Source organism: Danio rerio, chromosome 17 (genome assembly GCF_049306965.1).
Source record: "Danio rerio strain Tuebingen ecotype United States chromosome 17, GRCz12tu, whole genome shotgun sequence".
Lineage (NCBI taxonomy): Eukaryota > Metazoa > Chordata > Actinopteri > Cypriniformes > Danionidae > Danio > Danio rerio.
The window spans coordinates 40,680,001-40,699,399 of record NC_133192.1 but is presented as its reverse complement, the minus strand read 5'-3'; the positions used below and the strand labels follow the sequence as shown (position 1 = coordinate 40,699,399).

The window sequence follows — 19,399 nt, the reverse complement described above, 5'->3', positions numbered from 1 at the left end:
TTGAACTAAACGTGTTGTTTTGAGATTTACTTGATAAATAATTTTATGACAGAGGTTTAAAAAGACAGGATTTTTGTGTGTGTGTATATTTTTATGTATTTTATTGAATACTAAGGCTTCATGGTGTTAATGTTTAAATGTGCACCAACTACAAGTAGTTTTAACAAAGAGCAAAGAAAGATTCTTCCTTGATTAAATAAAATTTTAGATTTCCTAGGGTCAAATAGTTGTACTTTGGGAGTCTGTAGTGTGAATCTTTAGGGGCATTTTTATTTCTGTATGGTAGTCCGTGCATGAATCTCCATATGTCTGCATGTGCTCAGTGGGCTTTCTCAAGAGATGACCTTGAGGGTGTCCTCTTCTCCTCGTGTGCAGTGGGAGGGGGAAGCTGTGGGATAGGAAATGTGATCAGGGCACCAATGACTCTTCCGCTTGATGGATAAACCTGTTGGGTTTTTCTCAACAGTTCAGATAACGACGATGGAAATGATGGTGGTGCTTGTGATGATAAAACATTACGCCACAATTGCAGTCATCGATGATAGATCACTTCTAAACGGGGAAAGCTATTAGTGCCACAAGTGTTTTAATGAGCTCTTTAGGTTGAAAAATGACTTGGCAGAGATGGATTTTTAAGCAGGTTTTGATGTTTTTACAAAGAAGATTCTTTTATTGCGCGTGCGTGTTTTGAATGGCAATAACATGGATGGTCAACATTTTCTTGTTAACAAAGATAGCCTTAGGTCGTGTGTCCACCGAAGTATTTTTTTTTGCACTGCAGAGATGCAAGCTATGTTCTACAAACGCTCCATTACGAGTAGGGATGCACCGATAAGGATTTTTTGGCAGACTTCGATAAGAGATAACTAGGCCAATATACTGTACTATAGCCAATAATTATAATATAATATAAATATTTCAAAATGTTATATTTTTAAATGCAACTGATTTTAATTAAAAAAAACTTCATCAAAGTTTGAACGGATCTTATGAATCGAATAGCCTGCTCAAAGCAAAAAAGCTATAATTTCAAAATTGCAAGGTGATTATAGACATTCATGATTTTATAGCATGCCAAAAATAAATTGTTTTCTTTTCTTTGCATAGCAAATTAACATACTTCACTGTTGTACAAAAATAATTAGTTGAATAAAAAATGGCACTTAATTTACTAACAAGTTTAACAAATATGTTTTAAGTAAAATGAAAATGAAAAGAACTAAGAACTGAAACCAGCTTAAATGGTCTTGAATAAAACGTGTTACATGAAATGTACATATGTAGATATACAATGCCCGAAAAGGCATTGTGAGAGGTGTTTTGACAGTTCAAAGCCACCGTACAAGCGAAAAGCTAAATACAGATAGTATAACTTGTGAAAATTCTGCATAAATTAATCATATTTGGCGTTTTAGATTCTTTTGAACACATGTAGCTGCTGCTTGTTAATCAGACAACACTTCTATGTTCGTTTTTGCTGTTAATTGTGGGAAAAATGATTGAAAGGTTTACAATTAACCGCTGTGAGCTTGAAGGCGCTGTGTGACGATGTGGAGTCAGATTAATCCTCAAGTCAGATTTTGATACAATCCTGAGCATTGAGCTCAGGTGACTTTGACAAACATAGAGCACAATATAATGTAAAGACAGAATGTGACGAACTGTTGGGAACATCCATGTTGGATTCAGTGTCTGGCGCACCTCTCCCCGGTGCTGCTGTGAATGTTCCGTCAGCTCATCGTGTGTGTATGCATGGTAATAGCCATCACGAGCTCTCGTTATAATCATTATAAATATGTCAATCAAACTGAATGTAATCTTACATCAACATCACATGGCAAGCAATGCGTTAATAAGAACAAATAATCATAATAGATTACAAACTACCCAACGAGTTGTTTAGCACGTGTGCATCGCTGCTATCATGTTTACACATGTAATATTTTTCCTGATACAATTTAAACCAAAAAACACAGTGGCACTCAATCAAAAATATCTACAAGGAATATAGTTACTTACCAAGTTATTAACACCCAGCAATACCACACAAAAAAAGTCGGACTTTGAAGGAATAAACAATGTGAGGTAAGCTCCATTACACTTATAGTACACTGGATAAGTCTAACAAGTTCTATCTACACACGCCCAAGGCAGACAGTTCTGTACAATTATGTAATTTATCGGTTTAAATATATCAGCCTAATTTTGACATCGGACCGATAATGATAACATTAAAAATAGCATTTATGGGCCGATATGGCCGCTGATATATCGTGCATCCCTAATTACGACCGCTTCTCAAACTGAGACAGTTTTTAAAACACACCGAATGCTCAGTGATGAGCATAAAACTCACACTTAGTGCCTTATGTAACGAAATAAGATAAATTTATGGGTCACACTTTACAAAAAGGTTCATTAGTTAATGTTAATTAATGCTTTTACTAACATGAACAAACAATGAACAATACATTTACAACTGTAGTTGTTCATGTTAGTTAACGTTAGTTAATGAAAATACAGTAGTTCATTGTTAGTTCATGTTAACTCATGGTGCATTACTTATGTTAACAAGCATGGACTTGGATGTTAATAATGCATTAGTAAATGTTCAATTATGATTAATAAATGCTGTAAAATGTTGTTCATGATTAGTTTGTGTTAGTAAATGCATTACTTAATGAACCTTATTGTAAAGTTCTTATTTATGTAATTATGAATTTTCAGTTAGAGGTCTGAATACTCCGTTAGAGATCAAGATCTTTTACCATTAAAGTGACCAATTCTGTGAGGCAAAGACAATCCAGCGTGGTTATAATATGATTTAATGACTAGCCTTACACATAACGAACAAAACATACGGTACAGAAAAACAAGAAAAATAAAGAATTGAGGTAAAAAATGGCAAAATGCACTTCTGTAAAAAAAAGAACAACAACCCAGAATTGATAAACCCCTTAAAAGGGGAACAGCTTAAAGCGTATATGAAGAGATGCTTGCATTAATATCTCTCGTGTTGTGCGAGTTTCAGTTTGTAATTGTTGGAAAAGTGACTCAAGTGAGTCAAGGGCACAGAAAAGGGGTCTTCACTGGACAAGTTCTGGTGGAGACCTTCTGCAAAAGATTCAGGCATGTAGATGGATGGGTCAAGTCCAAGACCAATAGCTTAAGAGGAACATTCGCGTGCAAGACTTTCCTTTATTCTCTTCACTTGTGTTGGCATTCTTCAAGATTCAGATAATATTCTCTCATGGTAAATAAAACTCATGGTATAAAATTACACAAACCCTACAACATATCATCATATGTCCTAGGTAATGAGCAGTAGAATTCAATGGGGAACACAAAGACACTAAACGTGATTGTTTAAATGTACACAAACATGATTCATGCATTTGTAGCTTATCAAGGCCTTGGAAGGGGCAACAAAACAGTATAAGGATTATAAAGTGTACCTGTATATGTAAGTTATACATACATTACATACACTTTGGAGTGATTTCATTTTTTATTGACAACAACAGAAAAATGAATAGTGCAGCTCAAACAGTGCAGTGTTCTGCATCTCAAAAATGCTTTGGTGGACATTCTGATGGACAGGGCAACATTTTTACCAATGTTGCTGGAGAATTTTGCAAAGCTTTGTTGCTTGGCTACTTTTTTTTTTTTTTTTTTAAGAATGTGCTACAATATTTGTATGTCACCTGTTTCCCTAATTAGTTTTGCTCAACATTGCTCAAAGTTGCCCTTTGTATCTTCTGCATTAGGGCCATTCACACAGAACAAATTGACAAAATTTGCCTCACATTTTAACTGCCTGCAGTGCCTCGTGTTTTTGTGGTTGCGCTCCGTGCGCTCACACTTTTTCCTATCAGAGTTGACAATTTTCAACTGCGTTACGTCAGGTGCGTCTTTTTCGTTCTCCAATCAATCGGGGTTTCGTTCAAGGTGACAGCAGTGTTAGGTTGTCAAGATCAGGGGTTCCTAAACTTTTCAGCCCGCTACCACCAAAATAACAATGTCAGTGACTCACGACCCCAATTTTTCAAGGTGGTTATACTGTAAATACTGTAAATAAACATTGCGGATACAACTATTGGCACATATAAATATGAGAATATTGACAACACAAAAATGCAACAGCCTGTGAACCATATAATGTTTTTTTGTCATTTATTAATTTAATTACATATTAATATGAAAACAACAGGCTGATGGTTGATTTTTATTTGTATGTTGTTGTTGTTGTTGTTGTTGTTTCTTTAACCAAACTAGTAATTATCTTCTGTGAGTTATGAATAAAATATTGTAATTCAAATAGTTTAATAAAATTTATTTGAGTTTTGGAAAACCAAGCGACCCCTTGTCATTGTCCCGCAACCCCCCAGGGGGTCCCGACCTCCACTTTGAGAACAACTGGTCAAGATAACTACGGAGACTTTTAAAGATGGAGGAGAGACTAATGGTTACTGTTTTGACTTATCTAGAGCTGTATAACTTGAATATCACAATATGATTAAATATTTAAATTATACCAATATCAAACCGCAATGTTCGTGCACAATAGGCAGCTGATTCAGTCATTCCCTAGCGACATAAAACGTGCGGTGTGATCGGCTTCAGGAGGTATTTTTACCTGTTTTATCTCCTTTACTTTTCAATTGTTTTCCTATGTAAACATTCGCTTGACGAACATGGATGATCATTGCTTGTCTTTTGCTGCACGACAGCAATATATTAAGACATTTACATAAAGCATTGCTCATTAATGTCAGTTCTAAAGCAATGAACCAAATAGAATGCTGTAACTCAAAGCCATTGCGAGCTTCTGTTCACAGTAACAAGTTGGCATGACAGCAGTTTTATTTGACTGCAACATGGTGGAGGCGGCACATTTTCCCTGACTATTGTGTAACTGCTTAGATGCAAACATCTAAGCGGTGTGTGAATATCCCCTTAGAATGTTCTTCAGCCAATCATAATCAAGCAGTCAATGGGCCCATAGTATAAGCATGTATAATTTGTAGGGCAGATAATCTGAAAGTGTGTTCCGATATATATCCTTCAAAAACCCTTTAAAAGGCATTAGGACATAGGGAATGCAGCCTTGGTGTGGGATTGCCCATCAATAGCTTCATAACTCTTCATCTACTGCTTGGCAACACCTAGCAACAAATCAGAACATCAACTTGTGGCAATGTATTTCCCATCAGTAGACTGAAAGTGCCGAAAAGTCCTCATTAGCTAAAGAGAGGGCAGATGACTGTATGGATTATGGCGTGATGTTGATTTATATTGTGAGCTTCATTAGCAAGCCCCTGACAGGGATCATCTTGTGCCATTGGGGATTATTTGACCTACAGGGCTGCCCAGGTCACAATCAGAGCTGCCATGGCAGAATGCACTAGCGTGTGACATGCCCAACCATGTGTCTGTAGGGGGTTTTTGATGTTTAGAGAGATTGCTTGAACAGAAGGCCTGGAGGCATTTCGGTCAGATTTAAAGCAATGTTGTCGGTTCCATACGAAGTTAAGCTCTATCGACAGCATATGTGACCTAATGCTGATTATTTTAGACTCACATTTTGTAAAAATAAATGAATGAATGAATGAATGAATAAATAAATAAATAAATCATGATTACTGTGTGGCACATAAAATACAAAATACTGAGCCTAGGTATAGTTAATATATAACATTACCCTTTATCATTTGATATGTAATACCATTATCATGTCATAGGGCTTTAACAAAAATATCGAAAATGAAGATTTACATTGTTAGATTTACATATTTTACTATTACAAATTGTTATTTTTTTAGGTGAACAATGAATCCATGAAGTAAATCCATGGGGGAAAAAGTTTGTTTTGGTATTCTTCAATCGAAAAATTAGTTTACACTAATACGTTTTAGTTTTAAAATGGGGTTTTAGAATGAAAACGATCCACATCCACTTTACAGTTTCCCCTAGCATTTCTGAAAAGCTTTCCGTCCACACTACACTGCTGAAAACGCACATCACATGACCACATACACTCTCTGGCATTCGCTGCAGTGTATGCGGCGGTCTGAGCCCCAGGCAGTCAGCGATGCTTCGAGCACAAAACCCCCGGTGAGAGCAGCACACTTTTGACAGTTCATCAAAGATATCATCTAGATCACATCTCACTATAGTTGTTAAATGTGATATTTAATTCATCTGGTCTCTAACAACTCTTTGGTCTTTTGAATCTAATACTTGTTCTCAGGTAACGGGTTTTGACTAGGTGCAAAGATGATTTAATTTATTAATTAATGTAACTGTAACACAGGGAGTGACACAGACAACTGAGGCGAGGATCCACTTGCAGGTTTATTGGAGTAGTCAGGCAAGCAATGGTCAACACCGGTGCAAACAGATGTATAAAGGAAGTCCAGAATTGTGGTCAAAAGTATCAGGCAAAAGGCAGGCGGAAAATGGACAAAAAGGCAACTAAGGCTAAGGTCAAAACACTTCAATCCTAAGGTGACGCGAGTGTAATCAGTCAGAACGAGGAAGCGTGTTTGTGTGAGCGAAGTGCATGTATGAAAATGTAGTCCAGAAATGGTGGATTTGTAGTCCATGGTTATTGTGAATGAGATCCAGCGATCTTATTAGTTACGATCGCTGGGGATCGTGACAGTAACCATGTACACTAATTCTGCACATTTGACCGATGGCTTGCCTTTAATTCCTATTTTGTATAAACCTATTGCACGTTAATCTTTTATAATGGCCGTTATTGATTATTAAAACTGATACTCAGCGAAAGAGACAGTATGCTTCGTATTTTTCAATGAAAATGAAAGGAGGGCAGGAGGGTTATGTTATAGACTCTGTTAACTCAGTAAAAATGCATACAGTGAAGATGACAGTCATATAAATATGTAGCTACACAATGCCTTATCATTTTTGGTGTCTGTTAACTTTTTATTAATAAAAAGAAAATTGATAGTTTCTTATATCATGTCTTCATTTTATTGTAAAGATAGTGAAACGATGTAGCCAGGGTGATATGAATGAGGTTATAAAGTAGCCTACACTGTTCCCTTTGAAGATTTACTAGATGTGTCCTCAAGAGTTATCAAACTTGCAAAGTCTGAACTTAATAAAAGGATGCAAGACTGAAATTGCTTAGTGCACTTAATATTGAGGGAAAAGTCCCAATCAGATGTCTGCAGCCATGCCTCTGTTTTCAGATGTCTCCATTTTACCCCATTCACACTGACATGGAGCAGCAGTGTTTTAAAACTAAAATGGCCTCTTGATTGTTCAAAAAACACTAGCTGTGTCCGAAACTGCCTACTACTCAGTAGGTACTGCATTTGAATTTAAACGTACTACTCGGCTGTTATAAAAGTACGTTCTATACAGTATGAATGTAAAAAGTTGGAATGGAATTCGGACCTACTACATCCGCCATTTTGTCATGGTCAAGTGACCTACTGCGTCAGTTGCGTCGCCTCACATCCATTCATGAATTCTCTCACGGGGCATTATGGGATAGCGCAGCGTGCATGGGATGCACACTTCAGAATCTCGCCGGAAGTAGCAAGTCATTCGGGTACTTCTCGCCTTCTGATTTTCGAATCTTTGAATTCGGACATACTACTCTGTTCGCATACTGATTTTAGCGTACTATAAAGTATCGAAGTATGCGGTTTCGGACGCAGCCACTCTGTTTTCGGCGCTCGAAAACTTCATAGTAGCCTGGACAAAAGGCAAAACCGCAGCTAAACTTATGTGTTTTAAAACTAAAATATATTTGTGAAAACAAGGCCAAAGTCTGAGCGCTTCCTCGTTTTTCATGGCTTTTTCTTTTTGGATGTCAGGTTGACTGCTTCATTGACCATATTTTTACCCACATCCCTCCTTATCAATAGTTTGCCAAAACAAAGCCCTCCCCTAACTCAGTTTTCTGTTTCAGATGAAAGAACGTCAAGTCAACATGCTAAAAGTCTCCTCCAGCTCACACTGATTTAAAACCTGATAGTTCACTCAAGAATAACATTTGTTTCGCTCTCAAGCTGTTACAAAATGATGATAATTGACAGATGAAGGTAGATCTAGTAGGAAAAATGTACAATGGAAATCAGTGGTAACTCTGTTCTGCAGAAGAGGCTGTGGTATTAGAAAACTTCATGGTAAAGCCGCCTTTCCACTGCATATGACAATGGAGAGTTGTCCAGGAGCTGCGTAGAGTTCCGATCATCTCCAAGTGGTGCTCGCTGCAGAGCCATTTGAGGAGAGCTGAGCTCCAGCGAGGGGGAGCTTAAGCTTGAGATCCACCTTTTTTGCACTTCTTTTACGAGTGATGTCACTGGGGGTAGGGTTAGTGGTGGGGTTGGTGTACGCATTAAAACAGCTTACAGGAGGAGGAGAGACAGCTCATGCTCCCCCTCGCTGGAGCTCAGCTCTCCTCAAATGGCTCTGCAGCGAGCACCCTCTCATCATCTCTGTATGTGGAAATTTCGAATCCGATTTGAGCTACAGATGCCTTAAAATATTTGAAAAATTTTACAACTCCTGCCACAAGATCGTATGCGACTGGCTGACCGGATGTGATGTATTCCAGTGTTGTTGAAGTAGCTCAGTGCGTGCGAGAGTTTTTTTTTTTTCTGTTTTGAATCAGAAAAAAAAGTTTGTTCCAAAACATTTCTTCATAAATAAGTGTTTTTAAAAAAATCGTATTTTTTATGTCGTCTCCACATTCCTTCTAACATTTTTAGCTGTATATGAGTTTCTAGTATTTATTCATTCAACCACGGTTAACGCACAGAGAATAAAGGCTCTTGCTTTTGCACTCTTTTATTTTAGACACCACCATGAGAACCGCTTCTTCTGCGAGCTTATTGGATGTAGTAAATTAGACATTTCATTCAGAAATATCCGGAAATGAGTTTGGCGAGTGCAATTACAACCTTACTACTCCTCCTCAACGTTTCTGTTTGTTGTCAAAACTGACAGTTGGAGTGACGTGGTTAAGTATGTTAGCCATGACCAATTCCTATACTGTACGTGATCTGACAAAAAAACAGGAAGTGCATTTTCAGATTTCATGACATATACAGAGGAGGTAGTCTAAACAGGATACACTTCAGAAGTGCGATATAGCATTTTTTTTATGGCACTGTATAAAAATTCATATTTTTACAGTACTTTGACAGGTGAGTTCAGAGTAGGGGTAGACTTTTAAAAATATTATTTATTGGGTAATTTAATAGAGAACAAATACGTTACTCGGTACAACTACTGTTTTTCCGTTACTGTGATGCTTGGGTTTAGGGTTGGAATGGGGATAAATGTTAATAAAATACAATTAATGGGAAATTAAACAAAATAAATCATTTTTGTTAACTTCCAGCTGCAACCATATGTCAAGTCAGGTCAAGTTGGCTTTTATTGTCATTTCAACAGTACACAGTGCAGTTTACAATGAAACGAAAAAAATGTTCTTCCAGGACCAAAGTGCTATATCAAACAACAAATTGACAAAATAACACAGGACTGTGCACTACTAAAAAAAATCTAGAGAATTAAAAAAATATGATAAATTAAAATAAAAAATAAAATAATAATAATAAGAGTATGAGTATGTAGTATCTGATCTAGCAACAACATGTACAGAAGAATTGTTCAACAAAACTAGCAATGTGAGCTAACAAAATCATGTGATTTAGTTTTTTATTTCATGGGGACTTTGTATAGATAACAATACCTCATTTAATTTGAACATAATATTTTTAGTTAATTAACTTGCATGGATTAATTGTTCACCTTAAGACTAAGAATATACACTAGTCCCCGAAGGAAGCTTGTTCTGATCAAATTTCCTTCACTGCCTTCAATAACCCACAATACTGTGTTTTACATTTCAGACAAAGCGCCTCTCAGGTATCATCTTGTGTGTAAACACATTTTTGACCATAATTTTCCAGTTTTGATGGCATGTCTATCAAAAAGTATTCTCAAATATTCTCTTAGTTTCACTAAAGCTCTTTCTCTTTGGTTATTTGTGATTAAATCGTTATTCTATCTCAGAAGTCTGTCTGAAATCAGTTTTACGAGGTGCTAAAACGCTGCCTCCAGAGTCACTGCCTGATAAGGAAGCGTGGCAATAAGTCAGCTGATTATGCTTTCGGGCGCAGCCATAGTAAATTTTGATTTCATGCGGACTTTAACGCTGTGTAGTCAAGTGAATCAAACTATTCTTTGTACAGCACGTTTTACATTTTATTATCTACTGTCTTGACAGTCACTGTAATTAGATTTGAGGACCACAACAAATACGTATATTATCAGGAATCTGCGATTGAAACATGCTGTGAAAACCCATGTTACTTAAACCTCTTCCATCCCACTTAAATCCAAGAATGCTAGGGGCAGAGATCAAAACATCCCACTAGCAAAGCTATGTACAGTATGAACTACATGCTTTCATGCACTGCTAATTTATTTATTTTTATTTATTTTTTTTTTAACTATGCTTACCCTTGGCTGTAGTGTATGTTAGTCTGTCAAATACATTCAGTCCTATGCACTAGTGACCATGTGTACCACGTGAACAATGTGTTTATCTTGCATTATGATTAAGTTGCCCATCTCTAGGGCATGATTTATATTCTGTTGCCCACACATTCCAATCGTTTCCTGGAATCTTATGCAGATCTGGCTTTATGGACTGTACCATCAGGTTTTTATCTGGATCATTTTTATGGAAAGTGACAACTTGCACCAAAGTGACTCCTCCTTTCTCATTTTCAATGCAGCTATCCACGAGTTCCCCGAGGATCTATTCACCAACCAACAGCGTTCGCAAGGAGCTGTACTGCTACACATATTTGCGGTAGGAGAACGTTGTGTGCGCACGTCAATCAACATCTAGCCCTGCACACCGGTTGACCTTGTCATCCGGGTTAAACTGTGCATGTCTCACAATTTTATGACAATTATAAATAGTTTGTCAGCATTTGTGGCCGGTCACGACTTTGGCCACCCTGTTAACTGCTTAGAACAGAAGCACGTTTAGGCATGTAATTGATTTATTTTGTGTGCAAGGCTATTCTAGTGCATCTCTTTATCGTTTCATTAATTGGTTTAATTGTGTTCACATTGCAGGCTTTATATATGTTCCTGGCCCTTGCTATTGTCTGTGATGACTACTTTGTAACCTCTCTTGAGAAGATTTGTGAGGTAAGAATGAATTTACAGCTGCAACAATGACTTCCAACTGTTCATGTAAAGCTGGATATTCCTGCACCATCCTGTAATATAATAATAAAACTCAGGATGTTTGGTTTATTTATTTATTTTAATTTGGACAGGCGGTGCTTTAATGGGGATTAAACTAGAGATGAGGCTTCTAAAAGTAGGTTTTAGTATCCTGATAGCCCGCTGTGCCTTAGCCATCAGAGAACTGTCTTTGTAACAGAAACATCGTCTTCTACAATACATTTTTAAGACAAATTACTGTCTGACTTTAAACTGCCTGCTGAGAGCTTTATTCTAATATTGCATAATCTTTTAGAATCCTGTTATAAATGGTTATAGTTATCCAGCTGACTTATTACTTGCACGTCAATTAGTCTGTGTTTAGTGTCAAAATATCCCCAAGAAATATGTCTGATCACTGACGTGACCTTAAAACCAGCCTAATTATGCAATTTTCCTTGAGGAACAGTTTAGTCAAATAATGAAAATGTTGTCATTTGTTTGCTTCATGTAGTTTGGAAAGGGGTCATTACGGAAGAGTTTTCAATGTATGTTTAATGCAATGACAACATGACCATACAAGTATGTACGTTTTTGAATCTTCTAAAGCATAAAAATGCTATATGTTTAAGGATATTTAACAAACATGCTAACCTAAACAAGTTTTTGTTTATCTGAAAAACAATGCTAAAGATATGCTCAGATATTCCGCTTTAAAAATGTGATTTCTTTGTCGTAAGGTCTGTCTTTGTTTTGGTCTCTTTAACCAACCCATGGTCAGTTTAGCCAATTAGATTTCAGCACCCAGGGTGGCCTTGTTGGAAAACAGCATATTTCATTCATTCAGTGAGGAAGGTTCTCAAAGTATACATCTGTGATGGAAATGCGACCTTTAGTAGACAGTACCAGACTCAGAAAAGAGACGATGATTCACACTTCCACATAAAGTGGTTATAAATTAGCAAATAATATAAATATTATGAACATGAGCATTAGGATAGCAGGCTGCACTGTAACTTCTTGTTCTTACAACATGATGTGACGAGATTTGCAGCAGTAAGCTTTTTTGCTGTTTGCACCAGACGAAACATGACAGAAATTTAAATACAGCCATTCAGAAGCACAGAATAGTGCACTTACTGCACTTCAATGAAATGCTAAGCTTTATAATCGAATTTTAAGACATTAAACCTCATTAACATGATTAAATGTACATGCTGAATAACTGATATGTGTTGGCTTGCACTGAGTCACAGTTAAAAAGTTCAATTTCAAATGGTTTTTCAAGATTTAAGGTGAACTCTCTGCTGCTGCTTTCAGTAGTATGGCAATAAATGTCATGTGAAATGGCATTCAAACTCACATTATTAGCATTTAACACTGAATAAAGCACACGAGGTGTACCAGAGGTGATCATTGTCAGTGTTCTGTTGTTCAATAAATAGAAGCCGTTCTAAAATTATAAATTTTAGGTGTTTGTTAAACAAAAATATTCCTTCTACGACGTGCCGTTGCTTTGCTCTTTAGGCATAGTCAGGTACACTCTTTTTGATGTCTTCTACCTGGGCTTGCGTGTGTTTTGGACCAGGTGTACAATATCTAGTTGAACCACTAGGTTCAAACTTACAGTTTGAACAAAAGTGAATATTTACTCATCTTCAGGTAGTTCAAAATCGTTGTTTATTTTTTTTTTTTTTTCTTTCTGTAAAACGCAAAAGATTTGTTGAAGAATGCTGGAATCCGGTAACATTTACATCTAGGTAGGAAAAAAAAATACTATGGTATAGGCAATGACAGCTGATTTTCAGTTTTCTTTTTTTTGTTTGTTTTTGTTTATTTGAGTGTGTGTTTAACAAGGTTTAGAACAAGTGGAGAGTGTATAAGTAATCACCGAATATTTATTCCTTTATTAATAGGGAGGCTGTTTTCATCACTTCAGTGATCATTAGTATAATTAGTGTAGTTAAATGCAAAATTACTATAATTAAATTCACCACAGATTTAAATCTAATAATATATATTAGTTCTGGCTTCTGCTAGCACTGAATGATAAAATAGCATAATATAATATAACATGACTTGGCATAATAAAAAAATTGCAACATAATTTCCCCTTATATACGATAACCTGAGATGACAGTTGAAGTTAAATTGTAATATTTCACAGATAAAATTTTTATGCTGCTAATTTTTATTTAATAAAGGGGGGGAAAGTAATGACAAATCAAATTTTAGAGCTAAGTGATCCTTTACCAGCTGCTAGTCATTCAGCCAGCCCACTGACAGCTCTCTAGAGTCTATTTAGGCCTTTTAATTATGGCCCTCACATTTCCTCTTTCTTCCTCCCTTCCATTAGAAACTGCACCTGAGTGAAGATGTTGCTGGAGCAACCTTCATGGCAGCTGGAAGCTCCGCCCCTGAGCTGTTCGCCTCTATAATCGGTGAGCAACACGTGCAGGTGCTTATATGGGCATCAGTCATGTGTCAGCAGATGCTGCCATTACAACCTCTCGTTTTTCTGCAGGTGTGTTCATTACACATGGAGATGTGGGGGTGGGCACCATAGTGGGCTCAGCCGTGTTCAACATCCTGTGCATCATCGGCGTGTGTGGGATTTTTGCGGGGCAGGTGAGTAACTCTCAGAGCACTTTATCACAGCTTGGCTTTTTTTAGAGCTTCTGCCACTCTTGACCTTTTCATGTTTTCAGCCGAGCATCACAGGATTGTGTGATCACAACGTTGCCTATTTTGCTCAGGATTAAAGAGTCTTTTTATTGGATTCTTTTTCATCCAAAAATAAAAATGTTCTCATTATTTACTCATCCTCCAGCAGTTTCAAATATTTGTGTTTCTTTATTCTGTTGAACACTAAAGAAAATATTCTGAAGAAAGTTGTAACCATTGACTTATTGATTAAATCAAACAAAAAATAGACCACCGAATAGTCAAATAAATTCAAATTGAATTTAATAGGACAAAACCAATAGTACAGAATTCAATGGTTACTAGTTTTCCAGCTTTTTTTGGTTTCCAGGTTCTGCAGATTGCAATGTCCTGAATTTTGATTGCCAATCTTAAGCCAATTGTAACAGTTTGTTTTGGTTTGAGTTTGAATTTCCCTAACAAATCTCAGAGCCCGGGAGACCAAAATTTTACTCACCATTTATTTACTTTCAATGATACCAAACAATTTAATTCAACTTCAGTTGTGTTCAACAAGGAAATGAAGACAACTTCAGGCAATATTTTAGGGGAAAATATCACAAAGCGGTTGCCATTGACATTCATAGTAAACAATCAAATATGTTGTCAATGGCTACCATTTTCGAACCGTCTTCAAAAAATCACCTTCTGTGTTCAACAGAAAACGCAAACAGGTTTGAAAACATTGAAAGTACGGTTTAATTTTGGGGTAAACTGTCCTTTTTTAATGAAAAAAAATATTTTTTTTTAAATCTGAAAAGGAAAAAAAATCCTTTCTTGAAAGTAATGACGTAAATGATGATTTCAATGTAAATGTATGATGTAAATGATAATGTTCTACACTTAATAGTATTTTACATAGACTTAAAATATGTAAAAATTGTGCCAAATTACAGATACCGTGGGGAAAATAAGTATTGATCACGTGACCATTTTTCTCAGAAAACATATTTCTAAAGGTGCCGTTGATCTGAAGTTTTCCCTGGATGTTGGTAACAACCTAATAAATTCATTTGCGAGAAAACAAATCCAATTAGTTTACAATTAAGTTATGCACAATAAAACAAAATGACACGTAGGAAAGTATTGAACAAATGAAGAAAGGAAGGTGTAAAAAGGCAGTGAAAGCCCAGACAGCAGCTGAAATCTCTCAGTAGTTAAAAAGTAACCTTCTGCCCTTCGTCACTGTAAATTCATGTTAGCTGATTCAGTCTAATATCTACATTACCAGGATGATGATGATGAAACCAGGGTGGACATTTCAGCAAGACAATGATCCAAAACACAGCCAAGAAAACTCTCAAATGCTTTCAGAGAAGGGAAATCAAGCTGTAGAAGAATGACCCAGCCAGTCACCTTGAAATCCAATAGAAAATATAAATTAATAGAAAATTATAAATTAATTAAATTAAATTACTCAGATTTGATAGACGAGACCCACAGAACCGTCAAGATTTTTACACTCTGTTGAAGTCTTTGAAAAACTCACACCTGAGAAATTCATTTGACTTCATTCTCCATATGAGAGACATCTTTAAGTTGCCATCACAAAAAAAAAACTTTTATATAAAGTATTAAATTGGTTTCAGTACTTCAGCACTTTCTCCTCATGTCATTTCATTGTTATTACACACAGCTAATTTTTTCATATTATTTTGGTTTTGTTTTATTTTTATGTTTGTATTGTTTGGGTTTTTATCCAAATCAGGTTCAATTCCACATTAACAGCTTCTTTAGAAATATTATGCCCAGGAAAAAACATGATGTGTTTAATACTTATTTCCCCACTGTAAATAGCTTTGTTGTTGTAGTGAGGTCCAAGAAATACAGTAGCTTTTTAAATGCTTATTGGTTGGACAGTTTTGTCTTTTTGTTGTGGCATGAGACCATACTTGAGGGTACAGTAGATATGGGAAAAAAATAGGAAAAAGAGGAAAGGTCTTATTTTACTTCGTGATCAAGATCCTCTGCATCGCCAACATGTGTGTGCTATTTGCGGGCTACTCTCATAGCTCTTTATTATAGCTTCTGCCACTCTTGACCTTTTCATGTTTTCAGCCAAGCATCACGGGGTGAGAAGAATGACTTTTCCAGGCTTGCTTTTTTATTTCCTATCAGATTTAAAAAGTGGATTGTTTTACTTCAAAGGATAGAACAAAACAAACAAATGAAACTCAGCTTTTACTCACCGCTGTTTGAGTTTCCTTCTCTATTTGAACACGCAAGAATGTGTTTTGATAATTGTAAAAACAAAAATAAATAAATAAAAAGCGGTATCTATCGACTTTAATGGTAGACAAAGGAAATGCTATGAATACTATGATACTATAACAAGATATAATTTTTTGTGTTCACCAAGTGATTGTTAAATACTGCGAATGAGGATCTTTTTCAGTTTTTGGGAAAACTATTTCTTTCAATGTAATGTCATGTCATTTTCATCCGGTTATCCGGGGCTGGCTTGCGGGGGCAGCAGTTTTAGGAGAGAACTCCAGAGTTGAGGGGGATTTTGAGGCGTTTCCAGGCCAGCCGAGAAACATAGTCCCTCCAGTGTGTCCTGGGTCTTTCCCGAGGCCTCCGCCCGGTGGGACATGCCTGGAACCATTCCCATGGTAGGCATGCAGGAGGCATCGTAAAACGGATACCCGAGCTACTTCAGCTGACTTCTCTGGATGTGGAGGAGCAGCGACTCTACTCTGAGCACCTCCCAGGTGACAGAGCTCCTCACCCTATTTATAAGGGTGCACCCTGCCACCCTGCAAAGAAAACTCGTTTTGTATCCGAGATCTGACCCTTTCAGTCATGACCCAAAGCTCATGACCATAGGTGAGAATAGGAACAAAGATTGACTGCCGTTGTAGTAGGAGGTACTGCTGCCGTTGCATCAATCCACCTGTCAATCTCACACTCCATCCTTCCTTCACTCGTGAACAAAACCCCAAGATACTTGAACTCCTCCACCTGGGGTAAGGACCGTCCTCCAACCTGGACATGGCAAACAACCTTTTTTTCTGGTGGAGCACCATTCCCTCAGACTGGGAGGTGCTGATTCTCATCCCATTTACGTCACACTCAGCAACAAACCATCCCAGAGCATGTTGAAGGTCCGTCATCGATGAAGCCAACAGAACAACATCATCTGCGAATAACAGAGATGAAATCCTGCGGTCCCCGAACCAGACCCCCTCCAGCCCAAGGCTGCGCTTTGAAATTCTGTCCATAAAAATTATGAACGGATTTGGTGACAAAGGGCAGCCCTGCCGGATTCTAACATGCACTGGAAACAAGTCTGACTTATTGCTGGCAATGTAAACTAAACTCTTAATCTCTTCAAACAGGGACAAGACAGCCCTTAACAGAGTGTCTCTGACCCCATACTCCCAGAGCACCCTCCACAGAATGCCCCGAGGGACACAGGCTTTTAATGTTTAAAAATATATTTAAAAACATTATAGTTAAATAACTCTAATACTTTAGTCACATTCAGGAAAAAACTTTTACCGCTGTGATATTTTTGTTGTGACCTGTAGGCACACTTGAGGGTAAAGTAGACATGAGACTTTAAATATAGGGAAAAAGTTGTTTTTGTTGGCTTCTGTTTACAAAGCTCTTCTATTTCCCTACTAGGTTGTTTTCCTCACCAAGTATGCTGTATTCAGAGACTCCTCCTACTACATTATTTCTGTGATCGCCCTCATTGTAGTAAGTGTCACGATTCTAATGAGATCTGATAACCAAGTGGAGCCTTCAAGTAAAACCCTATTAACTTTGTCCATAGAAAAAATGATAATTAGCAGTAACATAAATGGTTATAAAAAGACAGATTCTTGTACACGTTGGTGCTTTTAACCAGTTTAATGGGAATCACATACACATTTTGTGTGTGTGTGTGTGTGTGTGTGTGTGTGTGTGTGTGTGTGTGTGTGTGTGTGTGTGTGTGTGTGTGTGTGTGTGTGTGTGTGTGTGTGTGTGTGTGTGTGTGTGTGTGTGTGTGTGTGTGTGTGTGTGTGTGTGTGTGTGTGTGTGTGTGTATAAGAAAAACTGCTTTTTTTCCCCTTGAAAACATCTTTAAGTTTGTAATTGTGCAATCTATTATTGGTCAGCTGAGGCAGGTTGTTTTGGTTCAAGGCTTTCAAAATGTAATCTGTGAAGGGAATCTATGAAAAAGTACTTTAAGTAATTTAGACATGCTCTGAGATCTTTATTGTCTGCTGCTACTCAGTGAATATTAACACAATCTCTGTGCATCTCTTTCAGTTTATTTACGATGATGAGATTTTGTGGTAAGTGGACCTCTGTCTGTGTTTACCTTATCCTAATTGGTTGAAGGCACAGATCTGATTGGCTGTTTTCTCTGTTTCTGCAGGTGGGAGAGTCTGGTGCTGATTGTCATGTATCTTGGCTACATCATTGTCATGAAGTGAGTCCTCGTTCAGTGTGTGTACTCATTCGTTTAAACATCTGATTTGGTTATTTTGAATATGATAAATTTTCAAGAGTTCACACTTAGATACTGTTTGACAACTTGTTAGCAAGTTAGCAGGTTTGGCATGCTGTCCCGGGAGAGAACCCTGAGCTGAGAACCTTGAGCCCAGGGCTCCCGCCAGGTCCATGAAGCATGTGAGGGGAGTACGAGATCAGGTGTTCTCGAGAGCTCCCCTCGGCAAAAGAGGAAAGGAGGAGAAGGGGTGGATGGGGGGTTTCTTCGGAAAACGAAGATAGGGGTGTAGATCTTAGCTAGGTTATTTATAGTGAGTTTGGATCGTTCTGATTGGCTAGCTAATGAGCGTAGATGAGTGGCCGGCTGCAGTCAATCATATCACGTGCTCCTCTCGAAATTAGTTTATGAAACTTCATTTTTTGTTCCAAATAAGTAATTGTAATATTTTTATATACTACCATTTTCTTAAATGTCACTTTTTCAATCGTCTGAAATATGTTGCCACTTACAAGTTATGTAATCACAGAAAGTAGACTTTTAGTCTCTTATGCTTTTTTAAGGACACATCAAAGACATGTTGCTCTTTCTTTGTTGTTGTCCATGTTTTTTTGATGCTGTATCTCAGTAGTACTGCAATGCACCAATAAGATTACAAAAAAAATAATAATAATGCACTCGACTGACAATATTGTCCTTCCTCCACAAAACATCATTCAAAACACTTATTTGGGACATTGAATCACAGTAGGTTTCATTCACTAACCATGCATATGCAAAAATAACCGCGTTAAATGTGCAAACTGATCTTTTCATGAATAAATCATGATTCATTAAAACTTTCATACTAAAATGTATCCTAAATTTACAAAAAAAAATCAGAAACAACTTGTATATGTACTGTATGTTTCCTGAGAGTGATGAATTGCTTTTCAAGCCTCCAACACACTGAATGCATTAATGCATTTACTCACCCGTCACTTGTTCTAAGGCCCTGTTTACACTGCCAGTTAAATGTGTTTGAGT

At 37.1% G+C, this 19,399-nt stretch overlaps 1 protein-coding gene across 10 annotated transcripts in view; it reads left to right on the top strand.

The window, feature by feature from the left end:
* slc24a4a (solute carrier family 24 member 4a) overlaps positions 1 to 19,399 on the top strand; it is a 104,732-nt gene that overhangs the window by 57,213 nt on the left and 28,120 nt on the right. For all 10 annotated transcript variants that reach the window (NM_001017770.2, XM_073927227.1, XM_068214405.2 and 7 more), the window contains 7 exons: positions 10,791 to 10,867; positions 11,140 to 11,214; positions 13,589 to 13,673; positions 13,757 to 13,860; positions 17,563 to 17,637; positions 18,193 to 18,218; positions 18,302 to 18,355. In NM_001017770.2, the coding sequence (NP_001017770.2) occupies positions 10,791 to 10,867; positions 11,140 to 11,214; positions 13,589 to 13,673; positions 13,757 to 13,860; positions 17,563 to 17,637; positions 18,193 to 18,218; positions 18,302 to 18,355 (496 nt within the window). The remainder of the gene's footprint in view (positions 1 to 10,790; positions 10,868 to 11,139; positions 11,215 to 13,588; positions 13,674 to 13,756; positions 13,861 to 17,562; positions 17,638 to 18,192; positions 18,219 to 18,301; positions 18,356 to 19,399) is intronic.